At 38.0% G+C, this 18,498-nt stretch overlaps 1 protein-coding gene and 1 long non-coding RNA gene across 2 annotated transcripts in view; both read left to right on the top strand.

Moving 5' to 3' along the window:
* Positions 1 to 18,498, top strand: part of sez6l.S (seizure related 6 homolog-like S homeolog) — a 212,681-nt gene that overhangs the window by 153,772 nt on the left and 40,411 nt on the right. Inside the window, exons 9-10 of the mRNA XM_041580264.1 lie at positions 7,744 to 7,938; positions 9,975 to 10,113. Of these exons, the coding sequence (XP_041436198.1) occupies positions 7,744 to 7,938; positions 9,975 to 10,113 (334 nt within the window). The remainder of the gene's footprint in view (positions 1 to 7,743; positions 7,939 to 9,974; positions 10,114 to 18,498) is intronic.
* LOC121399477 lies at positions 14,499 to 17,251 on the top strand. The gene is made up of 2 exons (XR_005965058.1): positions 14,499 to 15,310; positions 16,258 to 17,251. It is a non-coding gene; the product is annotated as an uncharacterized LOC121399477 (long non-coding RNA).

Raw genomic sequence — 18,498 nt, forward strand, 5'->3', positions numbered from 1 at the left:
CTCTGCACTAACTGGGACAGCATAGGACAAGAAAATTTAGGGATTCCCCGGAGTCAGAGTGGGAGGACATGCAAAAGAAATTAGGTTGAGGAAATATTTCGGTAAGATAACCAGGGGGACCAGACTTTGTGAAAAGATTTCTGCGAACCGTTCGTGTGGCTAGTCAATTTCTCAAGGATTAGGACGTTGTCCAGCCTCCTTTTAACCTCAGGAAAGTCCAGGATAGGAGACTTCCAAGCTGCAGCAATGACCTGCTTGGAGGCAGAGAAAATATGTGTTAATAATTTCCTGGTGAACTTGTTAGTCCTTGGGATTCTCTTATTGATCAATGCTTCCCCCGGGTCTTTTTTAAGCGAAAGTCCTGTCACATTTGTAATCATCGTGTATATTCGAATCCAGAATCGGACTGCTTTGGGGCATTCCCACCACACATGGAGAAACGAACCGTGGCGGCCACAGTTCCGAAAGCACAGGGGGGAGCAAGCAGGGTACCACCTGGCCAATGTAGAGGGGACCAAATACCATTGGTGAAGAACCTTTTGGGAGGTTTCCTGAATGGAAATGTTCACGGAACAATGTATGTTGTCGTTAATGATATCAAGCCATTGATCTGCCTCCATGCAGATACGCAAGTCTTTTTCCCACAGTTGAATAAAACGGAGGTCCTTAAGAGGAACCAGATGAATCAAGTGGTCATAAAGCGCAGAAAGAGCCTTCTCCCGTGGGAGTATTTGTAAACACATTTTCTCAAACAAGGTGGGATTAGGAAATTTTTTGTCAGGCCAGAGGGAAAATATATAACTTCTGATTTGTAGGTATCAGAAATATTCAGACTGAGGGGCTTGGTAAGAGTCCTGCAACTGTTGCCACGCCAGTAGTTGGCCGGTTTTGGTCAAAGCATGTATGCTGTGGAGGTTGTTCAGTTTCCACCACTGAAAAGACCCCTTCCCAGCCCCCGGTGAGAACTCCGTGTTGAGGCTAAAGTTGACCACCGGTTTATGGGGGGAAAATAACTTGTGCGAAAGGGGAACAGACTTCCAGACTCTCAAGGAGTGTGAGACTACCGGACTGTAGCTGCCTCGCTTGGGGGGAGGATTAGACCACAGTAGGTTATGTAAAGATCCCACAGGGAGGGTATCCTGCTCAATAGTGGCCCAGATCGGATTGTCTGGGGAGTCATGCCAATGGAGCATCTGACCAACTTGGGCAGCAGTATAATATTTCCGCAGATCAGGGATACCCAGCCCCCCTTTGGAGCGGTGTCGAGCAGCCGTTGAAAATTTTAACCGTGCCCTTTTACCGTCCCACACAAATTTATTCATATGCTTTTGTAGAGAGTTCAACATTCCCGTAGGGGGGGAGACCGGAAGGGTCCGAAACAGGTACAGTAGGTGAGGTAAAGCCGACATTTTGAGGGCATTGATCCTGCCCATCCAGGAAAGCTTGAGATTGCTCCATGACCGCAGTGAGCGTAATATCCTATAGAATATTGCGTTGTAATTAGCCCGTGAGAGCGAATCATAGTCCCGGTGTAATTCCACTCCAAGATATTTTAGCTTATGTGGCTGCCATTGGAGTTGGAAGTTAATTTCAAGTAGCTTTAGCAAACTGGGGGGAAGATTGATATTTAAGGCTTCTGTTTTGTTGGCATTCACCTTGAGTCCAGAGACTACCTCAAATGACTGTAGCAAATCGTACAGGAACGGGAGAGAAGTCATTGGTTTAGAAATGGAAAGCAAGATATCATCAGCATACAGTACACATTTATAATCAATATCTCCCACTCTGACTCCGGAAATTCGGGGATGTGATCGAATCGAAATTGCAAGGGGTTCGATGGCAAGGGCAAACAGGAGGGGGGACAAAGGGCACCCCTGCCGTGTGCCCCGGCCTATCAAAAATTTAGAGGAGAGGAAGCCCATATGCTGAACTTGTGCCGTAGGAGTATCAAAGAGAGCTAAAATTACATTGAGAAAGGGCTCGGGGAAGCCATACTGCGAAAGGGTTTTACGCAAATATAGCCACGAGACCGTATCAAAAGCTTTCTCCAGATCTAAAGAGAGAAGCATGGAGCGGATCGCAGTAGATTTAGCTATGTGTAGGAGATTAATTAATCTGCGGGTATTATCAGTCACCTGTCGTTTCGGAATAAAGCCCGACTGGTCTTTGTGGATCAGCTGGCCTAGAAAAACATTCAATCTTGTAGCCATAATCTTTGCTAGCAATTTAATGTCTAGGTTCAAAACGGAGATGGGCCGAAAATTTTTGCAAACGGAGTGGTCTTTATCGGGTTTAGGAATTACTGCAATGTGCGAGGCCAGAGATTCGGGATGGAATTTGTGGAGGCCAAGTTGAATATCATTGAATAATTTAAGCAATCTTGGGATCAGAAGGGGGCCAAATGTCTTATAATATTTCCCGGTGAGACCATCTGGACCCGGGGATTTTTTTAATTTCAGCGCTTTTATTGCCACCAGAATCTCCTGTGGATCAATTGGGGATATTAGGGACTCTTTCTGGGTGTGGGAGAGAGAGGGGATAGCCAGATTCTCTAAAAAAGAGTCTATAGTCGCTTCCTTCAAGGTTCGCGTTTGGTATAGAGATTGGTAAAAGGAGCTAAATTCTTCAACTATTTTGACCGGGTTGGCCGTTAGCAGGCCCTTGCTATTTCTAATCTGGGTAAAAGGGGATTGTAGGAATTTATTGGATAATCTATGAGCTAGCATGGTGTCAGCCTTGTTGGCCTTATGGAAAAATTTCTGTTTCACCCATTGCAGTTTCCTGACATCCCGTTCAGTGAATAACAGGTTTATTTCTGTACGTATTAAGTCAACTTGTTTTCTAAGTGGGCCATCTTGAGGGGCAAGTTTGAGCAAGTCCTCTTTGGTTTGCAAAAGGAGGGAGAGGTCAGATAGTTTTTTGTTTCGAGCCCTAGTCAGTCTCGCCTTCGTTTGTATAAATATGCCTCTAATGTAGGCCTTGTGGGCAGACCATAATGTGGGGCTGGAAACTTCAGAGGTGTCATTAAGTAGGAAATATTGTTTCAATTCATTTTCTATGGTATCTTTTATCTGGGGGTCAGACAGCATACTGTCGTCCAGTCTCCAGCGATAGGTAGAGGGTCTATCCACTATATTGGAAAGATGCAAAGTTACTAGGGAGTGATCAGACAAAACGCAAGAACGGATATTAGACTGAGCGACTTGAGGCAGCAACTTCTGATCTAAGACAAACATATCTATCCTGGAATTTGAGTTATGGGGGGGGGAGAAATAAGTATAGTCCCTGAGTCGGGGATGGCATTCACGCCAAACATCAACTAGTCTATTCCTTTCTAACAGTTTAGCAAAGTAGTGCGGTTTCCTGGAGTTAGCAAATTGTGAGGTAGCAGTAGTTAGTCTGTCATTAACGGGGTGAGCAACCTCATTAAAGTCCCCTCCAAGCAAAATGGGACCGCTGCTGAATTCCTCTAAGAGGGGGAAAAATTTGTTATAGAAAGTTTTCTGGTTATCATTAGGACCGTACACCACTGCCAACGTTACCAATGAATCTTGTATGTAACCATTAAGGATCAAATATCTCCCTTCTAGGTCAGCTTTGGCCGAGTCCAAACGGAAATTAACTCTATTATGGACACATATGGCAACCCCCCCATGTTTAGTCTCAGAAGAGGCAAGGTACACCCTACGGTAAGCATGATGAAAGTATTTCGGAAAGGAGGATCTAGAGAAATGGGTCTCCTGTAAAAAGAGCAGGTCCGCTTTCATTTGGTTATACTGTCTGAAAGCTTTAGACCGTTTCAGCGGGGAGTTAAATCCCTTTACGTTATGAGATACACAAAATAATGCCATTTTCCTAGCAGGACAGCAGATAGAAAGTGCAGTAAAGTATAGGTACTCAGTTCAAGGATATGAGGTAACACAATAACTGAATAAACATCAACATAACTCTGTACAAAAGGCACTATAAGTAGGAGTGCCGACATAAGTAAACAGGACTCCCTGGCAAGCCAGGAAAGGTGACAAGTAGGCCTGTTTGTGGGGGGGGCACCGACCGGACGGTCCCAGCATGGTATAATGAAGGATATATATTACCCATAACAGAAGTCACTCAAGTGTCCCGGGCAGGGCTGGCATTCCAGAGGGGTGCAATCGGGGGACCACCAGAGCCCTGAGGTGGGGATGGAGAGTTCCGAGAGGCGGGCGGGGGGTCTGCTAAATGCAGGCGGTGGAGAAGCTGCATGCCGTCTTGTGGGTTGGTGACGGTGTGCTGCCGATTTTGAAATGTAAAAGTCAACTTAAACGGGTAACCCCATCTGTACCTGATCCGGTGAGTAAGCAGAAGGGTAGTAACAGGTTTCATCGATTTCCTCTGCTGGATCGTGGCGGCAGCTAAATCAGCGTAGATAGAATATTTGTGGCCTTTGTATTCCAATTGCGCAGCGGCTCTGGAAGCCATCATGACCGCTTCCTTGGAGGTAAAATAATGCATCCTGGCGATGACATCTTTGGGTGGGGCTTCAGCCATTCTTTATTGTTGTGCTGCAAATTGGAGTGTTATCACCCCCCCCTATCTTCCCCCGTCCTCCCAGCAGCCCTTCAGCAGAACAATGGGAAGGTAACCAGATAACAGTTAACTGACACCGGCCTCGGCAAAAATGCTCCCATGCCCCACCCAGAAATTGATGTGACAACAGCACTCAGTACTAAAAGTCTGAGTCTGCCTAACCTAAATCGTGACTCCTTCAGTTACATTGAGTAGGAGAAACTATAGCTTATCTGAAGGCAGTTCCATTGTGATGTACTGGCTGTTTCTGAAAGTACATGACTAGGTACAATGACCTGAGTTGGCTGCCTACAGACCAATATAACAACTGAAAAAATACATTTATTGGTTCAAGAATAACATTTTAAATAGTAGAATAAATGATGTGCAATGTTCACAGTGTCATTTAGAAATAAAATCTATACCATAAAAATCATGACAGAATCCCTTTAAACAAACCTGACTATCAGTCTTCTGCATGATATTGCAGATTGCATAATTGCTTACATTTATAACATGGCCATAATCTTTGTTTGGGATGTAGTGTGAATAATCTATAAACTTTATGCAAATAGAGAGAAGGCAGGGACCTATCTATTTAGCTGTGTAAAATATTTTAGTTGATTTTATCAGTGTGAGGTTAAAATTCATGGACAAGAGTAAAGTTTGTTCATTATTTAAATCTCTACTGTTACTGTTGGAAATTAAAACTTTTAAATAAGGCTCTTTGTGAACTAGGACTCCTTGATTGCAATCAGGCTTAGATCAGAAATCTATATTTAAAATGTGCACTGTGCTAGGCTGATTATCTGAATAGTTACCACATTCTAATGTAATTATGCTAGTGTATATATCAACACAATCTATCCAACCAAACAAATTCACATTAATATCTCTACCTGTAACAAGCACTATGCTTTAATTACATTTTTTATTATTTCATTTCTTATTCCTAATGAGTTCTCAGCTTTGGTTATCTGTATTCAGTTATCTCAAAACTGTACCAGTACTTTTATATTCTCTTTAGAACTATTTCAACCTTAAATGTTCTTTTCCTTTATATAATTTAGTTGCTGATCTCTGAATTCCATAAAACTTTTTTGCTGAACCAGTGCCCAGGAGATACCTGCATTTTCAAGATGTATTACAAAAGAATTATCTTTTTTATTCAGGATTATAATTACAATCGTTCTCTCTATAAATTTCCCTGTATTTTCTCAATATATCTATTCTTTAAAATTTCACTTAATACTTTTCTGGACCTCATGTGACCTACTAAATGCACAGTTTACAGTTTTGCCTATATTGCTCCTTTTGAGAATAATAAAAAATATCATGTTCCAAGCTTTTTTTTTTTTTTAAAAGATTTTATTTTTGAGTTTTCATAATAAACAAAAAACAGCATAACAAATTATACAACCTTAAAAGGAAAAAGTAGAGGAAACAAAGGAGAGGAAAGAGAAAGATTCTCTAGGGCCATAAGAGGTGGGGTCAAGTGAAATATACATCTATATGTTTGAGTATCCATGTATCACCTTATTTTCTTTGCATTGTTACCCAGTTACCCCACACTGCGTCAAACTTTTTTGGGCAGCCTCTGGCAACATATGTCAGTTTCTGTTTATATAGTGAATCATTCATTTGTTTTTTCCAAAAGTTGAGCGAGGGGACTGTCATAGATTTCCATTGAAGTAATATTGATTTTTTGTCAAAATACAACAATTGTAGATAGCATTGTCTCGTGTATGAGTCTATGACAGTTGTATTACATTTGTAGTAAAATAGTAAGATTAGGGATGTTCCAAGATTTAGAACAAGCTTTTACAACATGTGCCCAGTTTAGTTACTAAATTAATTTGTAATAAACACTTGAAGATAGATTATTAATGGTTAGGATCTGGGTATTTTTTATATTATTAAGGAGTTATATTGATGAGTAAACAAAGTAAACAGCAAACAAATCATTTTCCAAAAATATACATAAACCATCTACATTGCCACACTAAAAGCTAATGTTGAAAAAAAGCTGAGGTTATTAAATATTTAACATCCTTGAATATAACACTTTACCAAAACATTTAGCATTTTAACTATGACAGCCTTATGCAAAAAAAATATTGATGACACTCACTCAAATTCGAACAACTGGAATTTAACAAGTTTTCGTGCAAAAAACAGCATCAAACACCCGAAAACTCCAAAAATTCAGTGAAGGTTAAAAACATCTTCAAATGGTTAAAGGAACAACTACCATTGACTTTTACAAGAATTCGACAACTTTTAGATTCAGACTTCAGATTCAGGGCATAATAAATCGCAAAAAAATTCACTTGGCTAGAAAAAAAATAGTTTTAATGAATAACCCCCAAAAAATGCAAATGAAAAAAGTTATGAACGATGTGCTCTAAAAACGAAAAACCTAAAATTTCCAGTTTAAAAAATAGGATCAGCGTAGCTCTCTTTGACTTCTATATCACCTCAACAACTTTGACTTAGCAAAGTTTTGAATCAGAGGTATTCGTGGTTAATAATCTTAATAAATCTCACATTTTTAGAGCTTTTAAGAAATATAGGAAAACCCCAAAATTTTGGAGATTCATGGAAGAAAATCACAATTGGATTGTTAGTAAATGGGCCCCTTAGTCTCTGCGTTTCACCCTAATTATTTCCATTCTCACATAGGCATTGCTCCTAGTTGCCTTAATGTAGGTGCTTATTTTTGAATGCCTGGTTTAGAGGCAAGTTTTGATTGTATAAACTTCCAAAAAGAGCCTCCTGTAGGCTGCCAGTCCACATAGCGTCAACAAAGAAGCTAATCACAGCACTTATTTTGCACCACTCAGGAGTATTTTTTCATGCTTGTGTTGCTCCCCAACTCTTTTTACATCTGAATGTGGCTCATGGGTTAAAAAGGTTGGGGATCCCCATGCTAAGATAAGCTCTCTCAATAGTTAATCAACTTATTTTACCACCAATGGTAAAATAAGTTGATAACCCAACCTGAGAAAATACCTAAGGACTGATGCTAGACATCCATTGGTAATATAAATAAAAGACCCATTGACTGCTGGGGGACAAGAAGCAAATAGGGCCCCATGTAGTCAACCCAGATTGAATAATTTAGAGCTGAGGAAGTGAAAAACCACCTCAAATATTAATTTCCAATAATTAATATTTCCTCTTTCAATATATTTTCAGCTTTCGAAAGGGGACATTGCTATGAACCGTACATCCAGAATGGTAACTTTACGACAACAGACCCTACGTACAGCATGGGAACAGTGATTGAATTTACTTGCGAACCTGGTCACTCTTTGGAGCAAGGGCCATCTATCATAGAGTGTATCAACATGAAAGATCCCTACTGGAATGACACAGAACCAGTTTGCAGAGGTGCCGTATACGTTACAAAAAGTTTGCGTTACAAAACAAAATATGCAGGCCAGCCAAAAAAAGTCATATGCACTATTCAATCTTGAAAAGGGGCTCTGTAGTGTGCACATATTCTGTACATTCTATTAGTTGCTCATTTATCTCTACTAATGAATTATCATTGTTCATAGTTGCATTTAGATTTTCACACTTTATTATTAGAGGCAATATGAAATGCAGAGTAGGAGAAAACCTTACTTCAATATTAATTTTAAAGGGTTAGTTTATTTTTAAGTTAACTTTTAGTATGCTATATATACATTCATATTCTGAAACAATATGCTATAGGTTTTCCTTTTTCATTTATTTGATTTATTGTTCAGCAGGACTCAAGTTTGGAATTTAAGCAGTTATCTGTTTGCTAGGGTCTTAATTACCCCAGCAATCAAGCAGTAGTTTGATTGAGAGACCGGAATAAGGGAAGAGAGGGACAGAATGGAAAGATAAGGAATAAAAATATTGCAGCCTCACAGAGCAATAGGTTTTTGCTATCTGGGGTCATTGACCCCCTGTTTCAAAGCTGGAAAGAAGCAGAAGAGGAAAGCAAATTGAAAATTATAAAATAAATAATGAAAAACAATTGCAAAAATATCTAGTACAAGTAAATCTAGAGCAACTGGACTTACTGAGAAACCATTGAAGACATTTCACTACTTATCAGAGTAGCTTGGATGAATAAAAAGCTAAGGGGTGATTGACCCCTTAACAATCTTTATTATAATGAATTTATATATGAGAATTATATTGGTTATGATACTTTATAAAAAAAATAAGAGGTTAAATGTTTTCATGAAATGAACCCAATAGGCTGGTTTTGCTTCCAAAAAGGATTAAATAATTCTTAGTTTGGATCATGCACAGGGTACTGCAGGGAATCCTTTTTAGAAATTTGTATTAGTCGGATAAAATGGAGTTTACGGGACACTGCCTTTCCATAATTCTGAGCTTTCTGGATAACAGGTTTCCAAATAATGGATCCCATACCTGTATTTCTCTTTGCTATTCTCTTTTCTCAGATTTTAGAAGGCACAACCACTGTTACTTCACAGTTTGTAACTCTTCTTCCATCTGGTTTGTTAAACTTCATTTAATAGATGTTTATGTCAGGGGAGAAGCCAAGCTTTAACAGATATATTTCGTGTGTTTCTCTCTTGACCTTTACAATCAAGGTGACTTAAATAGAATAAGCTGCTTTTAACGGTATAATATTTATTTATACCTCATTTATATCTTCCCAGAGGCTGTAGGTTTTCTTGCACAGAACTTTTCAGACGCATCGGTGTAGGTCAGATTTAAAAGTTTTATTTGCAAACTTTTGCATAGCTTTTTTTACAGGTTGATTAATTTTATTGAAATTTCAGCATTATGTACCCACTTTGCTGACTTTAAAGGCGAACTATTTGTTCAATCCATTTGTTAAATGGCTTTTTCTTTATTTTGTTGTTTATAGCAAATGCTTGGCTCAGATGGTTCACTGTGCCTCATCATTATCCCATTTAAATAGATCATTATGAAATCTTTCTTCATTGAGAGAAATATGCTACGTGTTTAGACATGGAGCTCTGCCATTTGCCATGTGATGTCAAAAGAATCTTTGCTCCATCTGAATATCAGTATTTCTGTGACTAAATGATAGCTTTTACTGCAAAACGTGGGTCCACTTACAAACAAACCAATAATTTATTCCATAAATTCCAGTTTATGAAATTCAACAAGTATAACCATAACAGCTGCAAGACTATAATAGTTGACATTGAATGCAATTACTATTTTCTACCATTTCAATTTAAATTGTATTGGTCTGTGGATAAAGTTTAGAATATCACTAATGCTCCATTTTGGTTAACTTTAACATTCACTGCTTCAGAATTGTTTTTTTCTTTTCTGCTATTACCCCACTGTAGGCCCTACACAATACAAAAACGAAACAATTATTCCAGTTTGCTGTGGGTGACTTTGTATATAGTATCATTATGTGTACATTTTTATTGTTCTAGCCATGTGCGGTGGTGAGCTATCAACACCTGCAGGAGTCATTTTGTCCCCAAACTGGCCTGATCTCTACACAGAAGGAGAAGACTGTATATGGAGAATACATGTTGGAGATGACAGAAGAATATTTCTTGATATTCAGTTGTGAGTACTTTAGGGTTTGTTGTATAGAACATAAACTGAATCATCATGTCAATGCATATTCTCTATGAAAAGCAAAGTTTTAAATGTATAACCCAAGAAAGTACCCTACAGCAACTGGAAGATGACCCAAGTGTTTGCACACTATGTTAAAGTCTGGCTAAGGAGATAATTAAATAATAATAAAATAAAAGGTACAATGGCACAGTCAAGCAAAGTTCTCATGGAAATTTAGGGGCAGATTTATCAAGGGTCGAATTTCGAAGTGTAAAATACTTCGAAATTTGACCATCGAATTAAAATACTTCGACTTCGAATATCAAAGTCGAAGTCTTTTTCACAGAATTTGGTCATCGAACGATTCGAACGATTTGAGCAATTTTAGCGTACGATCGAACGTTTTTTACTTCGATGTGTAAAGACTTAGAAAATGGTTGTAGAAGGTCCCCATAGGCTAACACAGCACTTCGGCAGGTTTAATTTGGCGAAGTATTGAAGTCAAAGTTTTTTTAAAGAGACAGTACTTCGATTATCGAATGGTCGAATATTCGAAGATTTTTACTTCGAATTGAAGTCGACGTAAATTCAAAGTCGTAGTATCCTATTCGATGGTCGAAGTATCCAAAAAATTACTTCGAATTTCGAATTTTTACTTCGAAAATTCCCTCGAATTCACTTCGACCCTTGATAAATCTGCCCCTTATTGTCCTGTACAGTTCTGAGGCAAAACATTGGCAATTAATACCAACTCTGATTCTGTTACCTCTGTGAGTGTGGTAAATTATTCTGCAGTTTTTTATACCACATAATAAATCTGCCCCTGAGTGTCTGAAGAGTAGTTATAATAATGTTATTGTTAACAGTGCAACAATAGCAGTTCAAACACTATGCAAATATAAATGCAAATATTGATTTTTTTTCTGACATCATTCATTGTCCAGTGTAGTTTCCCAAAGGATTTTTCCAGATTTGCCCAGTTCTGAGAGAATGCCAACATTTTTATAAATAGGGCAAATAAGAAAATGGCATATCTCTATGGGTCCTATTTATTATATAATTATAATTTTTCTGAGTTTTTCATGGGCTAAAACTCTAATTTTTCAAGAAAAAAAATAATTTTTTTCAAAATTTATTATACTCCAAAGCTGCTACATATTTGAATCCTGAAATACTCCCACATGTCAAAGTCATGTAAAAGTCAGTGGCAGATGGTCAATTGGAACATGTTTTTTGCCTTCATGATTGTCAAAGATTTCAGCTGTTTCATGCTGGTTTTCATTTGATTGTCGTATAAATTTTCATTTGATAATCTGAATTTTCACACAATTTTGTCGAGACTTTTCCCGCATGGGCAATTTTTGATCCAAATAGTTAGTAAATTAAGTTAGATCGTGGATGGGAGTTTGGTCAAATTTGTATTATTAAAATAATGGGGAAAAAGGAGTTTTAATAAATAGCCCCCTTAGTTCTGGAAGGTTGGAAAACCTGGAAATATTTTCAAACTGTATACATTTTTTTTAAATCTCTGATTAAATTTAAAGGACCAGTAACATCAATTTTCATCGCTGTGCCGTCTTTTCTTAAGAGGAGCGCAAGCAGAGTTTCGGTAACGAATTTTTTAATAAAGAAAATTGATGTTACTGATCCTTTAAATAGCCACCCTAGTTCTGAGGTTGAACTGCGGAAAATCAATAGGAAAGATTTACTAAAGGGCGAAGTGGTCGTGAAAATTCGCCAGAAATCCCATCTGCAGGCAAATCGCCAATTCACTTACAGGCATTGAAGACAATTTACTAGCGAAAGAGACCATCGCTAGCCCAGTTTTGCGCCCTATCGACAGTGCATTTTTGCTCAGGTGAATGATCGTTACTCTGCAAATTCATTAAATTGCAACTTTTACAGAACCTTATCTCTTTTGCTACAGTTTCCTTCGCCACCTTAGACTTGGCGAACTGATAAATGAAGCTATATTTTCTTCAATCTTATGTCAGTGACATCATATCCTGTGTGACGGAAAGTCAGAAAAGTTGTAAAAAATGCTGGCATTTTTTCATATTTTAAAGGGGATTGCCTTCAAAAGTTCTAACTATTAAAGATTTTTGTGTTAACATTTTTTGCCCAACCATTTAAGGGGCATGCCACATTTGTTTTAAGGTGGGCTCATGTCTAGGGCATTAGAGGATTTCTTTTGTCTTTATTTTGCTTCCTTGGACATTTATAATAATAAGTGGACACTTCAAGAATTTGCACCAACATATCTAATAAAGATGTGTATACAACATATATGTAACCGTCCTTTTCAAATTGACCTTAGTGTAAGAGAACTAACAAAGTTTTACTAGGCAGAAATGAACGCTAGCGAACGTTCGTTATGAAATGTTCGCACTGACGAATTAACACTAGCAAAAATTCACCAGCGTTCAGAGAAGCAAGTTCACATTTTAGTGAATTAGCGTAGTGGTAACGAATTTCAGCCTGACGAAGTGGTGCAAAGTGTGGCGGATTGTTCGCCGGTGAAAATTCACCCTTTAGTAAATTTGCCCCAATGAGAGATCAGCTACTAAAGAATGTCACCTGTTAGTGTGATAGAGACCATAGTGCTCTCATTTATTAATTAAGGGTAACCTTGTAGTTCTGAAATGCAGGTTTAGCATAGTCACATGACACAGTATGTATCTGTGTTCAGTATAGCAAGATGCCTGCACAGATGGATGGCAGCTCCCGTTCCTCTTGTACTTTTATATCAATGTTAACCCATAGGAACATTGATTACAAGAATTCCAAAGGGTGCTAAAGTGTGTCAACCTACCCATTAAATTGTGTAAATTCAAAAATAGAGTGAAAGGAAGTTTACTTCCAGTGCATAATTATATTATAATATTATTAATAGATTATGGGCAGATTTATCCAGGGTCGAATTGAAATTTCTAATTTTGAGCTATTTTTGAGTACTTCGACTAGTCCAAATTCAAATAGAATTTGAAAAACAATTTGAAAATTTGAATATCGAAATTTATCATGTACTGTCTCTTTAAACTATCTCTTTGACTTCGACCATTCACCATCTAAAACCTGTGAATTGCTGTTTTTGCCTATGGGGGACCTCCTGGAACCTTGGAGTCAATTGGTGGACTTTGAAAAATCAAAAGTTTTTTTTTTAAAAGTACTTTGAATCGAATTCGATCGAATTCAATCTTACTTTGATTTGAACGATCAAATACAACCTATTTACCCGCAAAAAAAAACCTTTTTTTAATAAATTTTGGTTGGTCTTTTTTTATTCTATTTCAAAGTCATGGGAGTTCAAAAAAGCTCCCATTACTTCAAAATTTGACCCTTGATAAATCAACCCCTATATGTTCAATATATCTAGGAATTCACATAAATTTCATCTATGTCCAGGGACAAGGGTGTCCATTTACTGAGATGTGATAAGCAGTGATAATGATCTGCGTCAGAAAAAACACAAGCGCAGGTTTACTAAAGTGCAAGCGAGTTTTCTGGTAAACATATATACTAATGCCTATTATCGCATTCATGCTAGGTAAGTTCTTTCGCAAGGTCTACTAAAGATTATCGCCAGAATTGTCCAAATGGGAGTTTTCACCCGAAAGCTCCAAAAACATAGTGAAATTGCTCGAAACCCCCGACACAACCAAAAATCAATGGGACTGTTTCCATTGACTTTTATGTAACCTCGACAGGTTTGAGATGCCGTGTTTTTATATTCAGGCTTTTTAGCACTCGGGGTTTAATAAATTCCGAAAAATTCATGATTTTTTTAAAAGCCTATTGTTACACAAAAAATACCAAATTTTTCAGATTTCGGGGAATTTTCGGGTATTCAGAGCTTAGTAAATAACCCCCTTAGTGATTAAAGGGATTCTGTCATGATTTTTAAGGTGTAGTTTTTGTTCCTAAATTACACTGTTTACACTGCAAATAATTCACTCTACAATATAAAATTTCATTCCTAATCCAACAAGGGTATTTTGTTTTTTGTAATATTGGTGTGTAGACAGCTATCTCAGGTCATTTTGCCTGGTCATGTGATTTCAGAAACAGCCAGTGGTGCATTATGGAACTGCTATCTGGCAGGCTGTTGCTTCTCCTATGCAATGGGGTCGCAGTGGGACACAGGTTTTTACTATTGAGTGCTGTTCATATATGTACAAGGGAGCTATTATCTGGTTACCTTCACATTGTTCTGCTGATGGGCTGCTGGGTATGGAGGTAGGAGGCTGATATCATTCCAACTTGCAGTGCGAAAGTTTATCACAACACAAGTCACATGACTGGGGGCACATAGGAAACTGACAATATGTCTAGCTCCATGTCAGATTCCAAAATTAGATTAGATTTTAAAAGTGCAGGAGGGCGTAAAATGCTTGAATGATATGACTGTAAACACACATTCTGCATTACATAACCTAAAATGTTCTTTCCATTATATGCAGTCAGCTTTAATACTGTATGTCATGATGGAACAGTAAGTTCCAGCATAGAAAGGGTTAGGTTTTCCACTTTCTCCCAATTCAATAAGCCTTCTTCTAGAATCCACATTTTGAGGAAACCTCACAGTAGGGGGTAATTCACAAATACCCACTAAATGTCATAAGGACAGACTGTCTGGCTAGGGGACTGATAACACAATTATCATACCTGTGCTATAGTGGAGTGGTCTTGTCTCGAGGCAGATTTAAAGGTAATATTGGTTTATGCTCATAACATAAATATCATCTAATACAGATATAAATCATTGCACCCATTACTTACCTTATAGCTAGGACTTCTCGAGGAGTCCAAACACGCCCATATTATTATGATCCCTCCCAGTGTTACCCGATATTCTGATAAGGCCAGAATAATGTGTGTTGGTCTTGGGGTGTTTGGTCTCTATGAAAATAGAATTAAATTTCCTACCTGGTACTCATAGTTTCATAATTTTGCTATACAACCACAAATAGTTTAGGCTGGTTGAAAGATCTATGTATCCAGAATAGCCAGTTGTAAATTGGTGACCCGCCCTCACCTTTCTCATTGGATGGGGGCGTGACCTTTCACTTCCCAACCTGGATATCAAGGGTCCAGACAACTGGGAAGATGTATGCCTTTGGGGACCAAGCTGCTTGGGAGGTATATGTCGTTATTCTTCCGTTCCCCCAGAACAGGACTCATATAATATCCTTCTGTAGGTGATGTATGTAGGTTTCTGTATTTTTATCCCTTTTTATTTTATAACTGTTTGCTGCCTTGTATGTTATTTGTAATTGTATCTGATCTTTTTATATTTTATGCACTGTCCACTTTGGACTATTAAATCTACAATTTAAAAGAGTTTGTCTTTGCTGCTCTAAATGAACCTTTGACCTGAAGAGAAGTGTGTATGTCCAATGTATGCTAACCCCTCTTGCTAGTTAGAAGGAACGTTGTGCATGTTTTATCCTTTATCTGCGGGTGTGGGAGTTTTGTGGACTGTTGATTGCCTTAACCTGTCTGCTGGAGTGAATGTCATAGTGCTTAGCTAGAAAGCATAGTGGGATAAGCCTCTAGTAAGTGTCAGAGTGTCAAGAGTCGGGTGCTTGCGGCCCTTAAGCGCGGTGGTGGCAGCTTTGAAGTTTTGGCATGTTGGGACTGTTTGGGTGTGACTGTGTGTGAGTTCTGCACAGGTTAGCAAGGAACTGCGTGGGCCTTTACAGTTGCATGCTGTGTCACGTGAGTCTGTGTTGGCGTCCGTGACACTGTATATATTACCCAGGCTCTATTTTCTCTTTATCGGTAGGCATTAAAGTCTAAGGCTATTTTTATTACAAGCTCTCATCATTATTCCAGGCCAAGGAACATCCTTGAAATTATTCGGTCCAGGAAATATTTTTCTTTCAGTATTTTAAAAATACAGTATGCTTTATTTTACCCTTATTCCTGGAATGCTGCAAATGAGGAAATGCATGTAAATCTCTAACTGAATCATAGCAGAATAATCACCAATTACACAAGCGCCAACTTTTGCAGGAAAGAAACCATAAACATAACAGAACATAAATAACAAAATATATGCGCAGAGGATTTCCGGAACTCTTTTTTTCTATCTTTTCTCTATTGCTGCAATACTATAAGCCATGATAAAAATGTTTTCTACTTTCACAGCTCCAAAGAGATGAAGAGGGAAGAAGTGAGGCAGAATTGCTGCTTTAATGGCTGTGAACCTTTCTTTTGTCTTAAGTGATATGGATACATAATACCTCATTCTGTTGTACAGGAGCTAAGCCAGCAAATCTGCATCAGAGCGCATGCTGGAAAGTGCTGCTACAGACAAGCACAAGTGGAGAACAATGAAACTGAAAAAATGGTGCTGTTTAGAAGATTTAGCATAGGAGAAATTTAGCATTTTTCTTCACTGAAACATAAAGCCTAGGCGCTTGCTGGAGAGAGAAATATCTAAGGGGAATTAGGGGATATACGACTGCACAGCAAATGTGAAGGACAAAATAAACTACTGGAAACCCCAAATGTGCATTAAGTCAGGTGAAATTTATATCTCTAGTTTTCTCCATCACTCTCAGGGGTGGAGTCGGCCCCTTCCAGTTCATGTACAGCTGCTGGCTGTCAAACAAATATGTTCTGCTGAGACAAGAACATCAATGGCTAAGCTTTTTATTTTGTATACTATATAGTCTTCCCTACACAACAAAGAAAATTATAAAACTGACAGTATTCACAGTAGACGTTCCATGTTCCTTTTAGGGGGGGCAATGTGATGTACATTTGATTCCTTATTTCTCTATATGTTAAGGGGATGTTTATCAGCTGAAACCAAAGCCACCGGCTTGCTACATTGCAGGTTAATGTGAAGGGCAGTTAGGATAAGACTAGCCATAAATGCTTATTTTGTGTCCTGAGGGTTCCTTGTATTATAGCAGGGTGACTGTGGTGTGTGTGTATACACTATGGGCAGATTTATCAAGGGTCGAATTTCGAAGTAATGGGAGTTTTTTGAACTTTCTCAAAATTATAATAAAAAAAGTTTATTAAAAAATTCTTAGCGTTTGTTCTGCAGGTGAATAGGCCGTATTTTTTCGAATCCGAAATGTGCGAATCGAAGTAACATGGTATACGCTTAAAAATGATTCGAAGTTTTTTTTAAAAAAAAAAACCAAGTCCACCAATTGACTCCAAATAGGTTCTTGGAGGTCCCCATAGGCTAAAACAGCAATTTGGCAGGTTTTAGATGGCGAATGGTCGACGTCGAATTTTTAAAGAGACAGTACATGCTTTTTCAATTTCGAATCGAATTTGGACTATTCACTAGTCGAAGTACACAAAAATAGCTAAAAATTTAAATTTTTTTCACTTTGACCCTTGATAAATCTGCCCCTATGTGTATAGTATATATACAATAGGCATAGAAGTAGTACAAAATTAAAGCACAGGTCTGAATAATCAGAAGAAATGTACTGAATAATAACCCAACATTTTGGTCAACACTTGTGACTTTTCTCAAGGGAAAACAAATCAAGGGTCACGTGAGGTTACCGAAAGGTTAGGCTAATAATCAATACCTTGTTTTAATTATCAAGATATATGCTATATATTTGTACTGCTATGGAAGGTTGTTATTAGCATCCAAGCAGTTAGGTGTGTGAGTGTATTCATATTACATGCTGTATCCAACATTTCAGTTCTCCTTGGAACCTTCATCAAAGACAGAGGCAAAGGTTCCAAGGGGGACCAGCAGGTGGAATACAACATTTTATACAACAAAGCATGGTAAATTATATGTCTGAAATGCTGGTCCTTCTTCATCTAATTTAGCATTGATCTTGCACCCAAAAGTTGCATATAAGCCCAAAAGGTTAAAAAAGGATCCACTTTGGGTACAATATGTTATAGAGATAGCTACTTTATTACAAGGCAAGGAGCAGCAGTTTGCAACACCATCAATATTGACTCTGGAAATCTCACATTGTAGTAGACAGGCTACAACCAAACTACTAAAATCAGGCAATTGGGCAATATACTAATTGTGCTGGATATTATCATTCACTAACACAGGGGAAAAAGTGCCCCATATTACCCAATCAGCAATTATGAATTAATTCGCCTGCTGCAGGTAAAAATACTAAAAGGAAATGACTGGTTCATTGCTATGGTTTACTGCACTGGTTGCTATGGATTACTGCACTGGATTACTGATGTGACAAACAAATATCTACATGTTTACCACAGATGTGAATGTCCATTGTTTTACGTGTTTTGTGTGTCCATTGTTTTGTGTGTCCATTGTTTTGTGTGTCCATTGTTTTGTGTGTACTAGAATTGGTCTGTAACTGCAGAAGCACAAGTATTGTTAGTTTTCTGCACGTACTGCATGAATACCCCATAATCATA

Source organism: Xenopus laevis, chromosome 1S, assembly GCF_017654675.1.
Source record: "Xenopus laevis strain J_2021 chromosome 1S, Xenopus_laevis_v10.1, whole genome shotgun sequence".
NCBI lineage: Eukaryota > Metazoa > Chordata > Amphibia > Anura > Pipidae > Xenopus > Xenopus laevis.